The 18,068-nt window shown below is 39.6% G+C and overlaps 1 protein-coding gene and 1 pseudogene across 5 annotated transcripts in view; both read right to left on the minus strand.

Moving 5' to 3' along the window:
- Positions 1–5,089: 5,089 nt before the first annotated feature.
- Positions 5,090–6,621, minus strand: LOC105554332 (annotated as a pseudogene).
- A 423-nt stretch (positions 6,622–7,044) lies between these two features.
- The window catches only part of BLNK (B-cell linker), a 77,619-nt gene continuing 66,595 nt past the window's right edge, over positions 7,045–18,068 (minus strand). For 3 of the 5 annotated variants that reach the window (XM_012000120.1, XM_012000113.1, XM_012000129.1), the window contains 5 exons: positions 17,873–17,957; positions 17,404–17,435; positions 14,310–14,386; positions 13,406–13,489; positions 7,493–7,865 (listed from right to left, as the gene is read on the minus strand). In XM_012000120.1, the coding sequence (XP_011855510.1) occupies positions 7,746–7,865; positions 13,406–13,489; positions 14,310–14,386; positions 17,404–17,435; positions 17,873–17,957 (398 nt within the window). In that variant the 3' untranslated portion in view covers positions 7,493–7,745. Of the gene's footprint in view, positions 7,866–10,332; positions 10,489–13,405; positions 13,490–14,309; positions 14,387–17,403; positions 17,436–17,872; positions 17,958–18,068 lie in introns of all 5 variants that reach the window. The other 2 variants (XM_012000108.1, XM_012000103.1) reach the window with 2 other exon arrangements.

Here is an 18,068-nt window from a genome sequence, read left to right on the forward strand (position 1 = left end):
GAGAAGAGGCACTCTGGCTTTTAGAATTTTCAGCTTTTCTGCTCTGGTTTCTCCCCATCTTTGTGGTTTTATCTACCTTTGGTCTTTGATGATGGTGACCTACAGATGGGATTTTGGTTTGGATGTCCTTTTTGTTGATGCTGATGCTATTCTTTTCTGTTTGTTAGTTTTCCTTGAACAGTCAGGCCCGTCATGTTGCGGGAAGTCAGGGACCCCGAACAGAGGGACCAGCTGAAGCCGTAGCAGAACAACATAAATTGTGAAGATTTCATGGACATTTATTAGTTCCCCAAATTAATACTTCTGTAGTTTCTTATGCCTGTATGTACTGCAATCTCTGAACATAAGTTGTGAAGATTTCATGGACACTTATCCCTTCCCCAATCAATACCCTTGTGATTTCCTATGCCTGTCTTTACTTTAATCTCTTAATCCCATCATCTTCGTAAGCTGAGGAGGATGAATGTCGCCTCAGGACCCTGTGATTGTGTCAGCTGCACAAATTGTTTGTAGAGCATTTGTGTTTGAACAATATGAAATCTGGGCATCTTAAAAAAAGAACAGGATACCAGTGGTGTTCAGGGAACAAGAGAGGTAACTTCGAACTGGCCACCGGTGAGCTGGATGGAACAGAGCTATATTTCTCCTCTTTCAAAAGCAAATAGGAGAAATATCACTGAATTCTTTTTCTCAGCAAAGAACATCCCTGAGAAAGAGAATGCGCCCTGAAGGTAGGCTTATAGACAGCCCCTTTAAGGCGTGCCACCTTTTATGGTCGAAGCCGAAGGGATGAAATAAGCCCCGGTCTCCTGTAGTGCTCCCAGGCTTATTAGGACGAGGAAATTCCTGCCTAATAAATTCTGTTCAGACAGGTTGTCTGCTTTCAAACCCTGTTTCCTGATAAGATGTTATCAATGACAGTGCGTGCCCAAAACTTCATTAGCAATTTTAATTTCACCCCATCCTGTGGTCCTGTGATCTCGCCCTGCCTCCACTTGCTTTGTGATATTTTATTACCTTGTGAAGTATGTGATCTCTGTGACCCACATCCTATTCGTGCACTTCCTCCCCTTTTGAAAATCGCTAATAAAAACTTGCTGGTTTTTCGGCTTGGGGAACATCACAGATCCTGCCGACATGTGATGTCTCCCCCGGACACCCAGCTTTAAATTTCTCTCTTGTACTCTTTCCCTTTATTTCTCAAACCAGCCGAGACACTTAGGAAACAGAAAAGAACCCACGTTAAACATTGGGAGTGGGTTCTTCCAATACCTCAGTTGCAGGTCTGCTGGTATTTGCTGGAGGTCCACTCCAGACCCTGTTTGCCTGGGTATCACCAGCAGAGGCTGCAAAACAGCAAATATTGCAGAACAACGAATATTGCTGCCTGATCCTTCCTCTGGAAGCTTCATCTTGGAGGGGCACCCAGCTGTATGAGGTGTCAGTTGGCCCCTAATGGGAGGCATCTCCCAGTTAGGCTACACAGGTGTCAGGGACCCACTTGAGGAGGCAGTCTGTCCCTTCTCAGAGCTCAAACGCCATGCTGGGAGAACAACCACTCTCTTCATAGATGTCAGACAGGGACGTTTAAGTCTGCAGAAGTTTCTACTGCCTTTTATTCAGCTATGCCCTGCCCCCAGGGGTGGAGTCTACAGAGGCAGGCAGGCCTTGTTGAGCTGCGGTGGGCTTCTCCCAGTTTGAGCTTCCCAACCACTTTGTTTACCAACTCAAGCCTCAGCAATGGCAGATGCCCCTCCCCCAGCCAGGCTGCCGCCTCACAGTTAGCTCTCGGACTACTGTGCTAGCGGTGAGCAAGGCTCTGTGGGCATGGGACCCGCTGAGCTAGGCACTGGATATAATTTCCTGGTGTTCTGTTTGCTAAGACCATTGGAAAAGTGCAGTTTTTGGGTGGCAGTGTCCCGATTTTCCTGGTACAGTCTGTCACAGCTTCCCTTGGCTAGGAAAGGGAAATCCCCTGACCCCTTGCACTTCCTGGGTGAGATGATGCCCCATCCTGCTTCGGCTCACCCTCCATGGGCTGCACCCACTGTCCAACCAGTCCCAGTGAGATGAGCCAGGTACCTCAGTTGGAAATGCAGAAATCACCTGTCTTCTTCTGCATCGATCACACTGGGAGCTGCAGACTGGAGCTGTTCCTATTGCCATCTTGGAATGGAGCAGCTTTTACAATTCTTAATATCCTCATTGAACAATAACATAAAGTAGGTTGCTTTTCTTTTGTTTGTTTTTGACGGAGTCTCTCTCTGTTGCCAGGCTGGAGTGCAGTGGCACAATCTTGGCTCACTGCAACCTTCGCCTCCTGGATTCAAGTGATTCTTCTGCCTCAGCCTCCTGAGTAGCTGGGACTACAGGTAACATGCCACCATACCCAGCTAATTTTTATATTTGTAGTAGAGATGGGGTTTCACCATGTCGGTCAAGATGGTCTTGATCTCTTGACCTCGTGATTCGCCTGCCTCAGCCTCCCAAAGTGCTGGGATTACAGGCGTAAGCCACTGCACCTGGCCTAGGTTGCATTATTGTCTTCATTTTACAAATGGAGAAACAAGACAAATAACTTTCTCAAGTTCACACAGTCTGTTATTGGTAAAGCTGGGATTAGAATTATTGCAACTCACACCAAATAACTTGCCCTAGACCACAGCAGTATCCTCCTTCTTGTCTAATGGAGGAGTTACTTTTAGGCTCATTCACATGTTTAGTAGAATAATATGTCTATCTTGATGCATCAAAGCTTAAGAAAAATGTTGAGTCCTTAGTCTTGGATGTTTGGACCTTTTGTCCATGGATAGGCCCCCAGAGGTCCAGGAATCTCATGATATTTGATGTGAGTTTCTGTGTATATACATAAATGAATTTTTCCTCAGGCCAAAGACCCATAGTTCTCATCAGATTCTCAAAGAATTTTGTAACTACTAAAAGATTAAGAACCATAGATGTAGAAAGAATATTTGAGATCTTCCTAATACACAATTATGATTACTAAGTGTTCTAAAATATTTATAGATGGGTTCATTTGAAGAGTTATCCACAGATCACTTTTTATGTCTGCACAGAAGATTTTGGTTAGGGGACTAGGAGGTAATGTTTATCACGCACAACTAGCTTACTTTAGCTCTTGAGTCATCACTGGAAAGATATTGTTTACCCTTACCTAGAAATAGAAGCTGAGTTATATGGTGTCTTAAGACCATTTTGAAGGAGAGGAATTCAGCCCTGTTTTAAGAACATGTCTCATGTGGTGCTGGTTTTGTCTCACATCGCTGAATTCTGTTCTTTGGGACTTACTTTTAGGCAAGACTGTCCCAGCTACTATGGTAAGAGTAGTTTAGCTCCCAGAGTGCAAAGTCTCCAAACCATTGCTCTGGCTAACTCATGATAACACAGTTCAGGCTTGTGCTGGTCACAGACCTAGCTTTTTCATGTCTATTGTCCTTTTGAACAACCTTGAACAGCCTTCCTACTACTATACCTGCAATCTACTTTGCAACGGAGAACAAGAACTGTTTTGTTTTGTTTTTTTCCTTCTTCAGCTGCTACACATGTACTTCTTGACTAGTGTCTCCTATTCCACCACCTAGCTTGCCTGAAAATTTCTTTATGCAAAACCATTTATTTGTCAGCCATTGAGACATTGAGATCACAGACAGGTGTTTTGAAATTTCTTATTTATTTATTTTGAGACAGAGTCTCACTTTGTGGCCCAGACCAGAGTGCAGTGGCATGATCTTGGCTCACTACAACCTCTGCCTCCCGGGTTCAAGTGATTCTCATGCCTCAGTCTCCTGAGTAGTAGCTGGAATTATAGGTGAGTGCCACCATGCCCAGTTAATTTTTTCTAGTTTTAGTAGAGACAGGGTTTCACTGTGTTGACCAGGCTGGTCTTGAACTCCTGGCCTCAAGTGATCCACCTGCTTCGGCCTGCCAAACTGCTGGGATTATCAGTATGAGTCACCATGCCCAGCGTCTTAAAGATTTTTCTAATCTCATCAAGAATATCACCTGCAGAGGTGGGCTTTAGAGAAGCAGGTAGGATCACCCTCAGTGGACTCTTCTGCAAGATGAGGGAAAAGACTGGTATGTTGGATTGGGTATTTCTCCCAGCTGGGGAGGAGTAGAGCCCTTAGCAGAGAATGGCATATCTCTCAGAAGTTCTCCCAGCCTCTGCTCCAAGAAGTCCACCACACAGTACTGAATATCAACCAACTGAGGATTAGTATAATCTTAACGGCTATGCTGATCACCTAGCTGGAGTAGGACACTTGGAGGAGGAGAGGAGGAATGAGGCAGAAGAGGTTGTTATGGAGCCAGGGTTGCCGTGGTAGCAGCGGGAACTAATGAGGATTTACTTAAATAGAAAATAATTCCATGTAACACTGAGGAAAACTGAAACTAGAGAGCTGATACCACATACTACAAACAGATGCTCTGCTTTACCAAAAAATTACCCCAGTTTCCCAGTTTAAATTGTGAGTCATTCTTTCTAGTACATTCTAAATGATTCAATGGTTTTCCTAAAAGGAGAAAAAAAAAACCTTTCCATACAAAATTTCCCAAACCCCTATATACCTGAGTGTAAAAAATGCATATAAATTGTATTAATTTATATGGCCACCATAATAAACTGGGTGGCTTAAAAAGCCAGAAATTTATTGTCTTCAGGTACCGGACACTTGAAATCCAAAATCAAGGTGCCATCAGGGCCATGCTCCCTCTAAAACCTGAAAGGAAGTCTGTTCTTGCCTCTTCCTAGCTTCTGATGGTTTGCAGGCAATCTTTGCAGCTCCCAGGCCTACAGATGCATCACTCCAGTCCCTCATCTTCATGTAGTAATTTTTTTTCAATAGAAACTGTGCTACTTTATTAAAATACTGAGTTTTAGTTCACATGTGTATTTTTGACTCCCCACCATTTCCATGTCTGACCACTGCTACCACTACGTCCCATCATAACGTTCCATATGTATTTAAAACAAAGCAAAGGGTGGAGTTCCATCTTTAAAAACTAAACAGGCATTTTGGACAACACATTCTTGGCAATGGAACCCAGACAACATTTATTAAACACGTTAGGGAGAGTTCTCACTCTGCATTATAGAAAGGACAACCAGATATCGACTGTTACAGAAATGAAATAAGATGGAAAATTTTTAACAAATTGTTTAAACTACTTTCTTAAAGGGACTTCCTCCACTCCAGAGATCTTGAATAGCCTCCTGGTCAGTTGTCCGGAAGCAATTCTTCACATAATTGATGAACTTGGCTTCCACTTTGGGAAGAGAACCACCTTTTTCTATACTTGCTTGCATTTTTGCTTTAATGTCTTCTACAGAACTAGACCCTTTTGGTATTTTAGGAGTTTTTTCCTGTTTTTTGAAGGATTCTTGTCCTTTTGATCTTGGTGTTTACGATGGGTTTGAGTGTTTTCCATTCTGATTTGACTTTTGTGCATTTTTGGTTGGAGTATCTCATATAGATTTCTTCACTGGTGCTTTTCTTCAATTTCCTCATCATCATTATCTTCATCAGCAGCAAGTTTTACTTTTATTCTCTGGAACCTTGCTACCACCTCTAGGGGCAGACTGCTTTCCAGATATCCTTAAAGAGTTTCACATCCTCCTCCTCTTCATATTCTGACTCTGCATCTTCCTCCACAGCTACTAAGTGCTGTCCGCTAATGTGCGCTGGCCCTGAACCACACTTCAATGGTAAGAGCACTGGTGGTGTGACTTCAAAGCCCCCAAGGGAAACCGTTGGCTGTACAGACATTTTCAAAGTTGCCAGTGTTACTTTAATTGGACTGCCTTCATAATTCATTGCCTCTGCTTCAACAATGTGCAATTCATCCTTTGCACCAGCCCCTAAACTGACCGTCCTTAAAGATAACTGGTGTTCACTTTCATCATTATCCATCTTAAAGTGATAATCGTTGTCAGCCTTTAGTTCAAAACTGAAAAGATAGTTCTGAGCCTTGTGGGGCTCATGTCCATGTCCATCGAATCTTCCACTGGGTGGCGGCACACGTTTAGGTGGGAGAGAAAGAAGACAGAGATAAATGACCACTGCTCAAGAGAACAGCCATACAGGATGGAATCACCAGTAGTATTCTTCCTGTGTGTCTCTTCATATAGTCTTCTCTCTGTGCCTGCATCCAAATTTCCTATTTTTATACCAACCATTGTATTAAGGCCCACCCTACTGACCTCATCTTATCTTGACTACATCTGTAAAGACCTCATTCCCAAATAAGGTCACATTCTGAGATATGTGGCCTTATGGATTAGGACTTCAACATATCTTTTTGGGGGAACCACAATTCAATCCATAACATAGGTGGTAATTATGAAAGTGTATGACATTTAAATATACAATTATCTTTACGATTGAGTCATGAGTTACTCTGAAATTATTACCTTCTAGCCTTTCAAAATACGTCCATAGATTGCTATCTTATGCAGTAGCCAAGTGTGTTCCCCAATTAATTATTAGGCTTAATTAGCTGCTTTATCATTTCAGTGCTATCTGAAGTACACAGTAGAAATATATGACAAAGTATGATACATTTCTGGGATGATCTAAGACCTCGGACCTGATTCTCCATGATGGTATCTTTTATTCCTTGGTGTTCACCAATGTCTGCTTTTCTGCCCTGGTTTTGTGGGATATTTCTCTAGGAACTGGCTTTTAGTCTAGCTTTGCTGTCACTCCACTTTGAAACTTGATATGGTTTGGCTGTGTCCTCACCCAAATCTCATCTTGAATTGTAGCTCCCATAATCCTTAAATACCATGGGAGGGACCTGGTGGGAGGTAACTGAATCATGGGGGCGGGTTTTCCCATGTTGTTGTGATAGTGAAATGAGATCTGATGGTTTTATAAAGGGCAGTTCTCCTGCACATGCTCTCTTGTGCAGCCACCATGTCAAACATGCCTTTGCTCCTTCTTTGCCTTCTGCCATGATTGTGAGGCCTCCCCAGCCATGTGGAACTGTGAGTCCATTAAACCTCTTTTTTTTTTTTTTTTTTGTAAATCACCCAGTCTCGAGTATGTCTTTATTAGTAGCATGAGAATGGACTAATATAAACCTCATATCAAGTTTAGGTTCTATCTGATAGATATGCAGATCAAAGAGGGTATAATTATCTTTAGTAAGCAAAACTAACAGCATAATCCTAGACAAGAACTTATAGAAAGTTCATATCCATATGTATCTCCCATGGTTGAGAGTGCTCACAAAAAGGAACCATTACATCCTTCTTACCTATACTTACAGATATCATACATTACCTGTAATACCTTATTTTCTACAAATTAAAATTTTAACCAAGATTTAATTATCAAGCATTGGCGGTGGTGAGCCCAGCTACATTAGTGTACCAATAATCATTGTGGAGGTTTAAATTTCCAGCCACTTTATTCTATGCAAGAGCATTATTTTCTTATTTTGATAATATACTTTACATTTATTTTTTAAAATAAAGATATTTATTTGGAAAATATTAGTAGCATGATAACTCAACCTCACCAGATACTAACAGTTCATCAGGTCAGGCAATAGGTAGAACAAGTCCATGTGAGCTTCTTAAAAAGAAATGGATGACCACTCAATAGCTGACTCCATCTTCCATTTTACTAATCCAAAATATGAAGTTTTGGGACTTTTTCTCAAAAGGAGAAACTTGGGGAAAATGTCTGAAGCAATGTTGTTGATCTTTTTTTTTTCCTTTATGAAACTTTAACTGCATACTTCAGTCTGGTGGAATCTTTTGTGTTATTCTGACTGTCAATAAGAACCAAAGGACTATGTTGATGATTCTTGATGATTTCAGCAACACTTCCAAAGTACTAGAGGAAGAAAACACAGATGAATTATACATTGGAATTTGTGTTAACTTTGAGCTCCACTCCTCCCATCTTCTCTCATTCTCAAGTTAGTAAAAGTTATTACGCCCCAGCTGACATTCTGCACAAAAAAATCTAGTTTAACAAAGGCCACAACCTTTAAGGTGGCAGACTTTGGACTTTGCTGTATTAAGTATGAAGAAAAACACACTGACAGCAGCCTCAATTAGCATAGCTACTTAGATTACTTAACTGAGTCATGATAAAATATCATAGTATATTGCTTTTCATTTACTGTTAAATGTAACACTATCATACAATGCATTTTTCTACATTCTTCACAAAACATAGATCATCTCTTACTTTGCACAAGTCTCAGATACAGGAACTGATGTAATAAATTAACCTTAGAATTTAGTACAAGGGAACAGTCATTTCCTAAACAAATTTATGTCTTGTTTTCTTTTTTAAACAAATAAAGCTAATATCTAGAAATATAAAGAACTTCTAAAACTCAGCAACAACAAAAGTCAAATAACCTTATTATAAAATGGAATAGGCATTTCTCTGAAGATGACATACAAGTGGCCAAAAAAGCATATGAAAAATGTTCAACATCACTAATCATCAGAGAAATGCAAATTAAAACCACAATGAGCTATCACCTCTCACCCATTTGGACGGCTACTATAAAGCCACAACAACAAAATTCAGAATATAACAAGTGCTGGTGGGGATGTGAAGAAGTTAAACCCTCGTGTGCTGTTGGTGAAATTGTAAAATGGTGCAACTACTATGGAAAGAAGTATGGGAGGCTCTCAAAGAATTAAAAATAGAATACCCATATCATCTAGCAATCCCCCTTCTGGGTATATACCCCCAAATAATTGAAAGCAGTGTCTTGAAGAGATTTGCACACCCATGTTTATAGCAGCACTATTCACAATAGCCAAGAGATAGAAGCAACACAAATGTCCACTGATGGACGTTAGACACACAAAATGTGGTATATAGATACAATGAGATACTATGCAGCCTTAAAAAGGAAGGAAATCCTGACACATGCTACAACATGGATGAGTCTCGAGGACATCATGCTAAGTTAAATAAGCTGGTCATAAAGGACAAATACTGTGTGATTCCACTTGTATGAGGTATCTTAAGTATTCGAATTCATAAAAATAGAACGTGGTTGCTAGGGGCTGGAGGGAGGGGGAAAAGGGAAGTTGTTGCTTAGTGGGTATAGGGTTTTAGTTCTATAAGATGAACAAGTTCTGGAGATCTGTTTCACAACAGTATAAATATACTTAACACTACTGAGCTGTACACTTAAAATGATTAAGATGGTAAATTTTATATGTGGTTTTTTAACCACAATTGTCTAAAAAGCAAAATAAAGAATACACATGACTTTTTCAGTTTGTTTTGCAAATGCTATTCTCCTGCCTGTAATCACTCAATCAAATCAATTCAGTCGCTTAGTAATTATTTATCAAGTGTACGCTGAAGCCAGATACTGTGCTCTGATTCTGGAAATACAGAGATGAAAAGACATTGTCCTTGGCTTCATGTAGTGGAGAAGACAGACACTTCAGCAGTCAAGACACTTTCCAACAATTCAAATATTTTCTAACAGGTGCTGGGTTTGGAATGGTGTACCTTTTTTCTGAAGGAATCTTGAAAGTAAATATTTCTTACCTTGAATTTTGTTTATGCTATTTTCTCTGCATAGATTGTTCTTCCCATTTTTCTCCTTCTCCTTCCCTCCAACTTACATTCTACCCATTCAAATTCAACCCAGAATTCAAAACCAGAATAAGTATCTCTCCATTTCTAGACCATTCATGGGTTACTCCAGCTCATATTTCAGGGTTCATTTATAGGAGCAGGCTGGCTAAACTGAGATATGGTAAGCATTGAGTTTGGTCCAGATTAAAGAGGCATTAAAGTTAATGTCTGGTTAATATTTAAGACCCATGTGATTTTTTTTCTTGCTGCAGGCCCATAAGCTCATTCTGGTACAAGGGCTATAGTCTAATGTTTTAACTCAAGTTTCTGCATCTCTTCTGGATCCTTCCCTGATAACCTACCTTGGTACTTTAGTTGAGATTTTAGGTCTTGACTTTGGAGGTCTGGACCTTGACCTTAATTCTTACAACCTTAATTCAACTTGACATTTCAACCTTGATTTATATTTGCCCCTGGACTAAACTCTCAGGTCAGACTGACCTCATTAAATAACTGAATGAAAGAACTAGGATGTATATCACACGACTTCTTCCTTTTCTGTGTTCCTATAGGATATACTGCCTAAATATAGTATTTTATCTTGTTCTCTATGACATTTGTGCAAGCATAAGAACAAGTACTTTTGTGTGCTTTCTCCTGATCTCTAGCATCTAATACAGTATTTGATGTCATTATACTCAATGCATAGTTATAGAATTGAATTTAAAAAGAAATCACTGACCTCTTCACCATTTTTCTTTCTGCCCAAGGCATATTGTTTCGTTGCTTCAATAAACCGCACAGGAATATTATATACTCGCTTGTTAAAGAATACAACTAGTGTATATGGTTGTTTGGAATCATGGCCAGAGCTTTTCCGAATAAGAAATGATCCATCCTGTTTAATTTTTTTATAAAAGCATAATTATGGTTAGTATTATTTATATTTCTACAGGTTCAAAAAATCATTTTGTGAAGAACACCTATATTACATTCCAAAGGTAAATTATTTAGCTACATTATTTTTACTATGGATTAGTGCTTGTCCTCTTATTTTCTAAGAAAATAGTCCAGGAAAATATATACTCATAGAAAATCCTGAGTGAGATCAATGCTTGCCTTTTTTTAAAAAAAGGTAATAATAATTATTTTTAGAAACAGTCTCACTTTGTTGCCCAGGCTGGTGTGCAGTGGTGCAGTCACAGCTTACTGCAGCCTGGAACTCCTGAGTTCAAGCGATCCTCCCACCTCAGCCTCCTGAGTACCTGGGACTACTGGTATGCACCACCTTGCCCAGCCAAATGCTAGCTTTTTAATGTGCTAAATAAGATTTTATGTTTATAAAATTTATAAATATGTGAAGGGACACATTAAGATAAAATCTAGAGGACTGTCTTGAACTGGGAACCATAGCCACCAGTTGTCTATGAAAAAAATGTATCAAATTCCATTCATAAGTACTGTAAGAAGAAAACAGAAGTTGGGAATCAAAACTTTCAGCCGATGAAAATTCTCTCCTCAAAGAATTTATATAAGAAAAAAATCCCTAGCCGGGCATGGTGGCAGGTGCCTGTAGTCCCAGTTACTCGGGAGGCTGAGGCAGAAGAATGGCATAAACCCAGGAGGCGGAGTTTGCAATGAGCCGAGATCACGTTACTGCACTCCAGCCTGGGCAACAGAGTGAGACTCCGTAAAAAGAAAAAAAAAAAAATCCCAAAACTGTAACACAGTAATTCAAATTTTGTTAAACATTTTATAAAAATATTTAGAATCATAAAATAAAAAATTATGAACAAAGATGGACAAAAAGCAGAATGAAACGCAACAAGAGTTGATCAAACTCAGGAAAGAAATTGAAGAAAAAGACAAACCTATCTCAACAAAGAAAAAATAAGATGTCCAAGGGACGAGAGCTTCAAATGAAGATTTAAGAAATGACACTTGAAGGAAGGTGTGGAAACAACCAGAAGAGAAAATGGGATTTATTAAAATAAGTACCGTAGAATCAAAGACAGTGATGGGAATGAAAAAGTGACAAAAAAGATCCAAAACGCATGTAAATTGAGTGCTTGCAGAAGAAAAACAAAACAAGGGAACAGAACTATCCTTTAAGACTATGATCTAAGAAAACTTATTGGATATAAGAGAAAACTTAAATCTACATATTGAAAGGGCTTCTGTCTACTTGAGAAAATTGATTTGGAATTATCAATCAGAGATATATTCTGGTAAAATGATTAGACTTTAAAAAGTCTGCAGAGCCACCAGACTAAAGTATCAAATTACATAGACAGGCAAGAAAGTCACACTGGTATCAGACTTCTCAAGAGCTTCATACAGAACAACACAATCTAGTGGAGCAACACTTTTCAAACTCAAATTAAGGATTCTATAGCCAACCAAGATTTCTTCCAACTACTAGGATATGAGAAAAGAGTTTTTTAACTCTCTTTCTCTTTTTATTCCCCCACAGCAGTCTCACTCTTGTTGCTGAGGCTGGAGAGCAGTGGCACGATCTCGGCTCATTGCAACTTCCGCCTCCTAGGCTCAACGGATACTCCTGCTTCCGCCTCCCAAGGAGCTGGGATTACAGGCACCCGCCATCATGCCTGGCTAATTTTTATATTTTCAGTAGAGATGACGTTTTGCCATCTTGGCCAGGCTGGTCTCCAACTCCTGACCTCAAGTGATCCACCCATCTCGGCCTCCCAAAGTGCTAGGATTACGGGCATGAGCCACCATGCCTGGCTAAGAAAACAGTTTTGAATGTGCAAGAACTCAGGGAATAATGTAAACACGGATTTTCCTTAGAATCTACTACAGGTACACTTTATCAAAGGAAAGAGACGATGGTGGAAGTCAACCAAAGGACTGATGGAACACACTGATATATTTACTTGTAGAGCTAGGACTAAAACAAGGGTGAGGAAGAACAGTATGTAAATGCTGTATATTCTGACAAAGTAGGGTGCAAGAAAACAAAAACAGATGGGAGGAGAAGAGAGAAAGAAAAAGTGGCACTTTAATCTTGAATTGTCCAAGCTGTCCCTGGTGTTCCTACATGACTGAAGTTGGGCTCTCCAAACATTTACTTCCAGGTATTTTTTGTTTGTTGTTTGTTTGTTTGTTTGCCATCTTGACTCAAATTTTAAATCCTGCACATTGATCCAAAATAGCCTGTCACTGTTCACTCCTCAGTGGAGCTCATGCAGCACCAAGCCTTCCACAGACCTCCTCTGGAGCTTTCTTCTCTCCCACTGTTTGGAGGGCAGTGGACGCTGTGGGTCCTTGCAGAGATGAAAGGACAAGTAGAAATGAGACGGAGGAACTTGAAAGAGAGGAGGGGATAGCAGTTTCTCTTGAATGAGTAAAGGAAAAAGATCCTTGTATCTATACTTGTTGCAATTATTTAATTAGCATATCGTAAGGATAACAACTGTGTCTATTACAGGCTGAGGGCAAAACGTATGATTTAAAAATGATCAGACCTTGGCCGGGCACGGTGACTCACGCTTGTAATCCCAGCACTTTGGGAGGCCTAGGCCACCAGGCGGATCACCTGAGGTCAGGAATTCGAAAGCAGCCTGGCCAACATGGTGAAACCCCATCTCTACTAAAAATATAAAAATTAGCCGGGCGTGGGGGCACTCACATGTAATCCCAGCTACTTAGGAGGCTGAGGCATGAGAATCGCTTGAACCCGGGAGGCAGAGGTTGCAGTGAGCCAAGATCGAGCCACCGCACTTCAGTGAAACTGTGTCTCAAAACAAATAAATAAATAAAATAAAAATAATAAATAGTAAAAATGATCAGACCTTGTTTGATCTGTGCAATGCCTCTTCAGCAGACTTCCGGTCACAGTCACCAGCATACCATGGCTTACAGAGAACGCCAGCTTCCTGTGAAATGGAGGGCACAGATCAGCATGGGCTGGTGCCTACTTAACTCTAATTTCTGTGTACTAGAAACAAAGACCCATTTGCATTATGAAGACAGGCCTCTATATTTAGACCGGTAATTTTAAGATGAGTTTTATTTTTCCTTTGATCAAACACAACGATTATACCATTAACTTGTTTTTTGTATTTTTTGTTTTTTCATTTGGCCTTAGCTAGGTTCCTGACTTACTTCTTTCTTTCTCCTAAATAAGTAATAATCCCCCTTTCCATTGTGTTCTTATTGCTCTTACTTTGTGGAGTGCTTTGTAATTTCCAAAGCATAAATATCATCGTATTTGATTCTTGCAAGAAAGGATATATGCCTTCTTTGAAGGCAAGAAGGACACATGCTATCATCCATATTTTACATTTTTACATATATTTTTATGGAAATGTAGAAAGACTTGCCCAAGGGCACACAGAGTCCTTTCTCTGTCCCTTTTTAAACTGTGCTGTCTTATATGTGATTTAATATCATCAGCCAAACAGATCTATTTGGAGGAAATTACAAAGTTTAAATAAAATCTATGTGAGAGGAAGGACAATGAAAACAACACATTTCCTTGCTAGTTTTGAGGAAACATTAACTGGAGCAATGTCTTAGTCATTGAAAAAAAACAACTGGGTATTCTGTCCCTGTTACCAAATGACAGTTCACATAATGATGTAAAATATAGTCTCTGCTCTCAAGGTTCACTCCAAATGCCCTCTTCTCAGAAGACATGCTCTTTCCTGCAGTTTCCTGGTAACAATTTACTGAGATCAAGAGTTCATTTCATACCTGTTCTGAAATAGTGGAGTTAGATGAAAAACTGGGTACAGGCCCATCCACAGTTGGGTTTCCCCCTTCTGTAAATCCTGAAAGGGATCAGAAAAGTCCTTCAATTAATCTTCATGTTTATTGAACTCTTTCTATGCCTACACCCTAACACTGTGCTAGGTGCTGCTGGGGACACATGTACCAAAAAAAAAATTCTTAAGGCAGTGGTTCCAAATGTGTGGCCCAAGGACCCCTGGAAATCCTGACAATCCTTTCAAGGGGTTCAAGAGGTCTTTTCTTTTCCGATTACCTATCACTATGAAGCCCAATTTTCTTCATGTAGTTCCACCAGAAAAACATTGCAACAGATTAAATGTAGAAACAGAGATGAGAATCCGCAGTCTCTGTTACGTTGCAGTAATATACATTAAAGAGATTTACAAAACATAAACTAATGCCACTCTTTTCTCTAAATTGTTTTTGTTTATAAAATATAGTTATTTTTCATAAAAATATGTTATTTATGTTAACATGTAATGAGTTTAATATTATTTTTAAATGGATTAATAAATGTTTTAAATGTCTCAGTTTTAATTCTTAAAATACTAGGTATCAACAGAAACATGTAAACCAAAGCTCTGTGGGTCTACAATTATTTTGAGAGTGTTAAAGTGGTTCCGAGACCAAAATGTTTGAGAATTGCTGTCTTCAGGCATCAGCTCCCGCAGAGAGTTTACAGTCTAAATGTGGAAACGTGAAATACAGAAAACTTATCTGCATTCATTCGTTCATTCATTCACTCTTGTTTCTCTGCCATGAATCAAAGGCATTGGGGATATACAGCAGTTAACAAAACAGCAAAATGCCCGGCTCTCCTGGAACTTAAATTTTAATGGATTGAGATGGGCAATAAAGACATAAATAAATAAATATATATGTGTGTGTATATATATAATATTAGAGGGTCATAAATGCTATGAAGAAAAATCAGGAAAGGAAGATCTCACTGAGGGAATAATTGGGTGAGATCTGCAGGTGGAGAGGGAGGAGGCAGTGGACATCCCAGAAAAGAATGTCCCAGGTAGAGGGAGCTGTGAACACAAGGCCTGGCATATCTGAGGAATAGCAAGAGTGCCACTGTGCCTGCAGTACAGTAAGAAAAAGGGAAAGAATAAGAGATACAGTCAGACAGGAGGCAATGAAGGGACCAGATTTATAGGACTTGGTGGACCCTTAACATGAGTCCAGAGCTGTAATGAACATGATAAAGGAAGCTTTCGGAGGGTTTTGAACAGGGGAGTAACATGATCCGCCTGTCTTTTAACAGGGTCATTCCGGCTGCTGGGCTGGAAACAGAGGGTGGCAAGAGCAGAGTGGGGGAGGCCAGTTTGGTGTTCTTGCAGGAGATGACAGTGGCTTGGACAAATCACACGGTGGAAGTAGTGAGAGTGGTTGGATTCTGGATCTATTTTGAAGAAATAGCTGGAAGGCGTGTGAAGAAGGCAAATGAGAAGTCAAGGGTGACTCTCAAGGTTTTTGACAAGAGCAACCAGAGTTGTCCTTTATTAAGATGGGGAAGTCTGCAGGAGAAAGAGTTCTGGATGAACTAAGTGCTTCAGATAATAGTGCCCTGGATGTTCAGAGAAGGCAGTCAACATTGTAAGAGGAGGGGGCAGTGAGGGCTTGGCAGGCCCAACAAAGATGGGCCAAAAGGAAGGGTGTATTCTAATAGGAGGGGAACAGTACTCCTAGCTGAGAGCAGCAAAGGTGAGTGAGCGAACAGACTTTCCCTAGGTGCACAGTGCAGGGCGGTTGGTGGTTTCTGCAGTTCTGGCAGTTGGAAGAGTACCCATGGCTAGTATTTTCTCACACCTGAATGTGCCAGGTCTATTCTGTTTTCAGCATGTGCGCACCTCGTCCTTTCACCAGCTCTTTGTGGAAGGAGCTATTATGCCCGTTTTACAGAAGAGGCCTTCTCAGACCACCCTGTCTGCAGCAGCAGCAGCTCCCCCTGCCTCCATTACTCTCTGCCACCCACCCCTGCTGCTGTGCTATATTTTTCTTTATAGCGCTTTTAGCATTTACCTGATATCATATTATTTGTGTGTTTATTTTTACTATCTGTCTCCTTCAATAGAATATAAGCTTCATGAGAACAGGGTCTTTATTTGTTTCGTTCATCCTTGTATCTCCTGTGCATAGAACAGTGCCTGGCACATGGCATATGGTCACTAAAAACTGAATGAATGACTTGGGTTGAAAAACAGTAAAAGGTATAATAAAGATTTTTAAATAATGAAAATAAATTTCTGTAGTCAAATCATTTTCACTTTGTATTGTCAGAATTAAAAAAAACTGGTAAAGGTTTCATTTATTTAAGATGAATATTATTAAAAATCTAAAAAGCCAATTTATGTTTAGTAAAAAATGCATATCAATTTTTTGCATGTGGACAGTTACTGTTTATTTAAATGGATTTAAGCTTGATTATTTTGGAATATATGCCAAATTATCTATGTAAAGCAGAGCTTTTTTCTTCCTTTTTTCCCACATTGAGTTGAAGGCAAATTAAGGTTTGGGCAGTTACATTCTGTGAGCCTGACTTATCCAATTCATACATTTTTAGGGTGATGTTTGCCTTAGAAAAATTATCCAGATATTTGCCATATCCTCTTTTTAGGGTACCTTTTGTAGATACGTTTTGTGATCTTTAAAATGTATTTTACACTTAATTTAAATGGGTATTATTTGTTTAGAACCAAACACTATAGCTGGTGCTTCCCATATGTTATTTTACTTGATCTTATTATTTTGAAAACAGCTGTATTGTTTTTGTAAAAAAAAAAAAAAAAAAGGTTAAAAAAGGATGCATGACCAGTAAAATATTAAATCGCTACTAAAAAAAGTAAAAATTGCCTCAAATATATTTACTTTTCAAAACAACTCTGTGAAATAAACATTCTTGGCCCCATTTTACAGGAAAGGAAACAAGTGGGAGAAGATGCCAGGATAACACAGCTGGAAGTGACAGTGCTGTGTTGGAACCAGGCCTATCGGACTCTAAGATCCAGCCTCGACCACTCCCTGATACACTACATGGCTTCGTTGTACTTACTTGGCAGAGGTATGGGTTTTTGGTGGAGTTGTCTGCAAGGAAGAATTTCAGATAATTAAAGGACAAAGCACAATATGAGTAAGTTTGACTTTTTGTTTACACTGATGATGCTGTGAACAGGCACATCACAAATAAATCAATACAAATGGCCAATAAAATATATCTAAAGATAGAAGAGGCACCAGAACCTTAAAGATAAGTAAGACTCTTAGTTTTGAAAAAGGAGGAAATCGTGACTAAAGTATTGTATTTTAGTCAAGTTCAATAATTAACCCAATTAGTAGGTCTCTGCAACTCTACACAGTTATTTTAAAGTTGCTTAACACCTTTTAACATGTAATTGCAAAACAATGAAATGTTGGATTTCTACCTAGCATGACAAGTCAGTGTCACTGTGCAGTGAAACAATGCACATGTTAATTCCTGCAGCAACAAGAGGAAACCGATCTTTAAAGGAAAGCATTCTTACTTCTGGGCGGGAGGAAACACTGGTGACTGCACAGCTTCTTGTCTGTGACTTGACCCTCGGTGGCGTTCAGCAGGTATAGGTTTTTCTGAATCAGGAAAATTATCATATTAGGATTAGAGTGAAATGTCTATCCTCATCCCAAAACCCAGCAACATCAGCTGAGAAGAACCAAATTTGATCGGAAGTCTTCTCAGGA

The sequence above is a fragment of the Mandrillus leucophaeus genome, unplaced genomic scaffold, assembly GCF_000951045.1.
Source record: "Mandrillus leucophaeus isolate KB7577 unplaced genomic scaffold, Mleu.le_1.0 Scaffold117, whole genome shotgun sequence".
NCBI classification, from domain to species: domain Eukaryota; kingdom Metazoa; phylum Chordata; class Mammalia; order Primates; family Cercopithecidae; genus Mandrillus; species Mandrillus leucophaeus.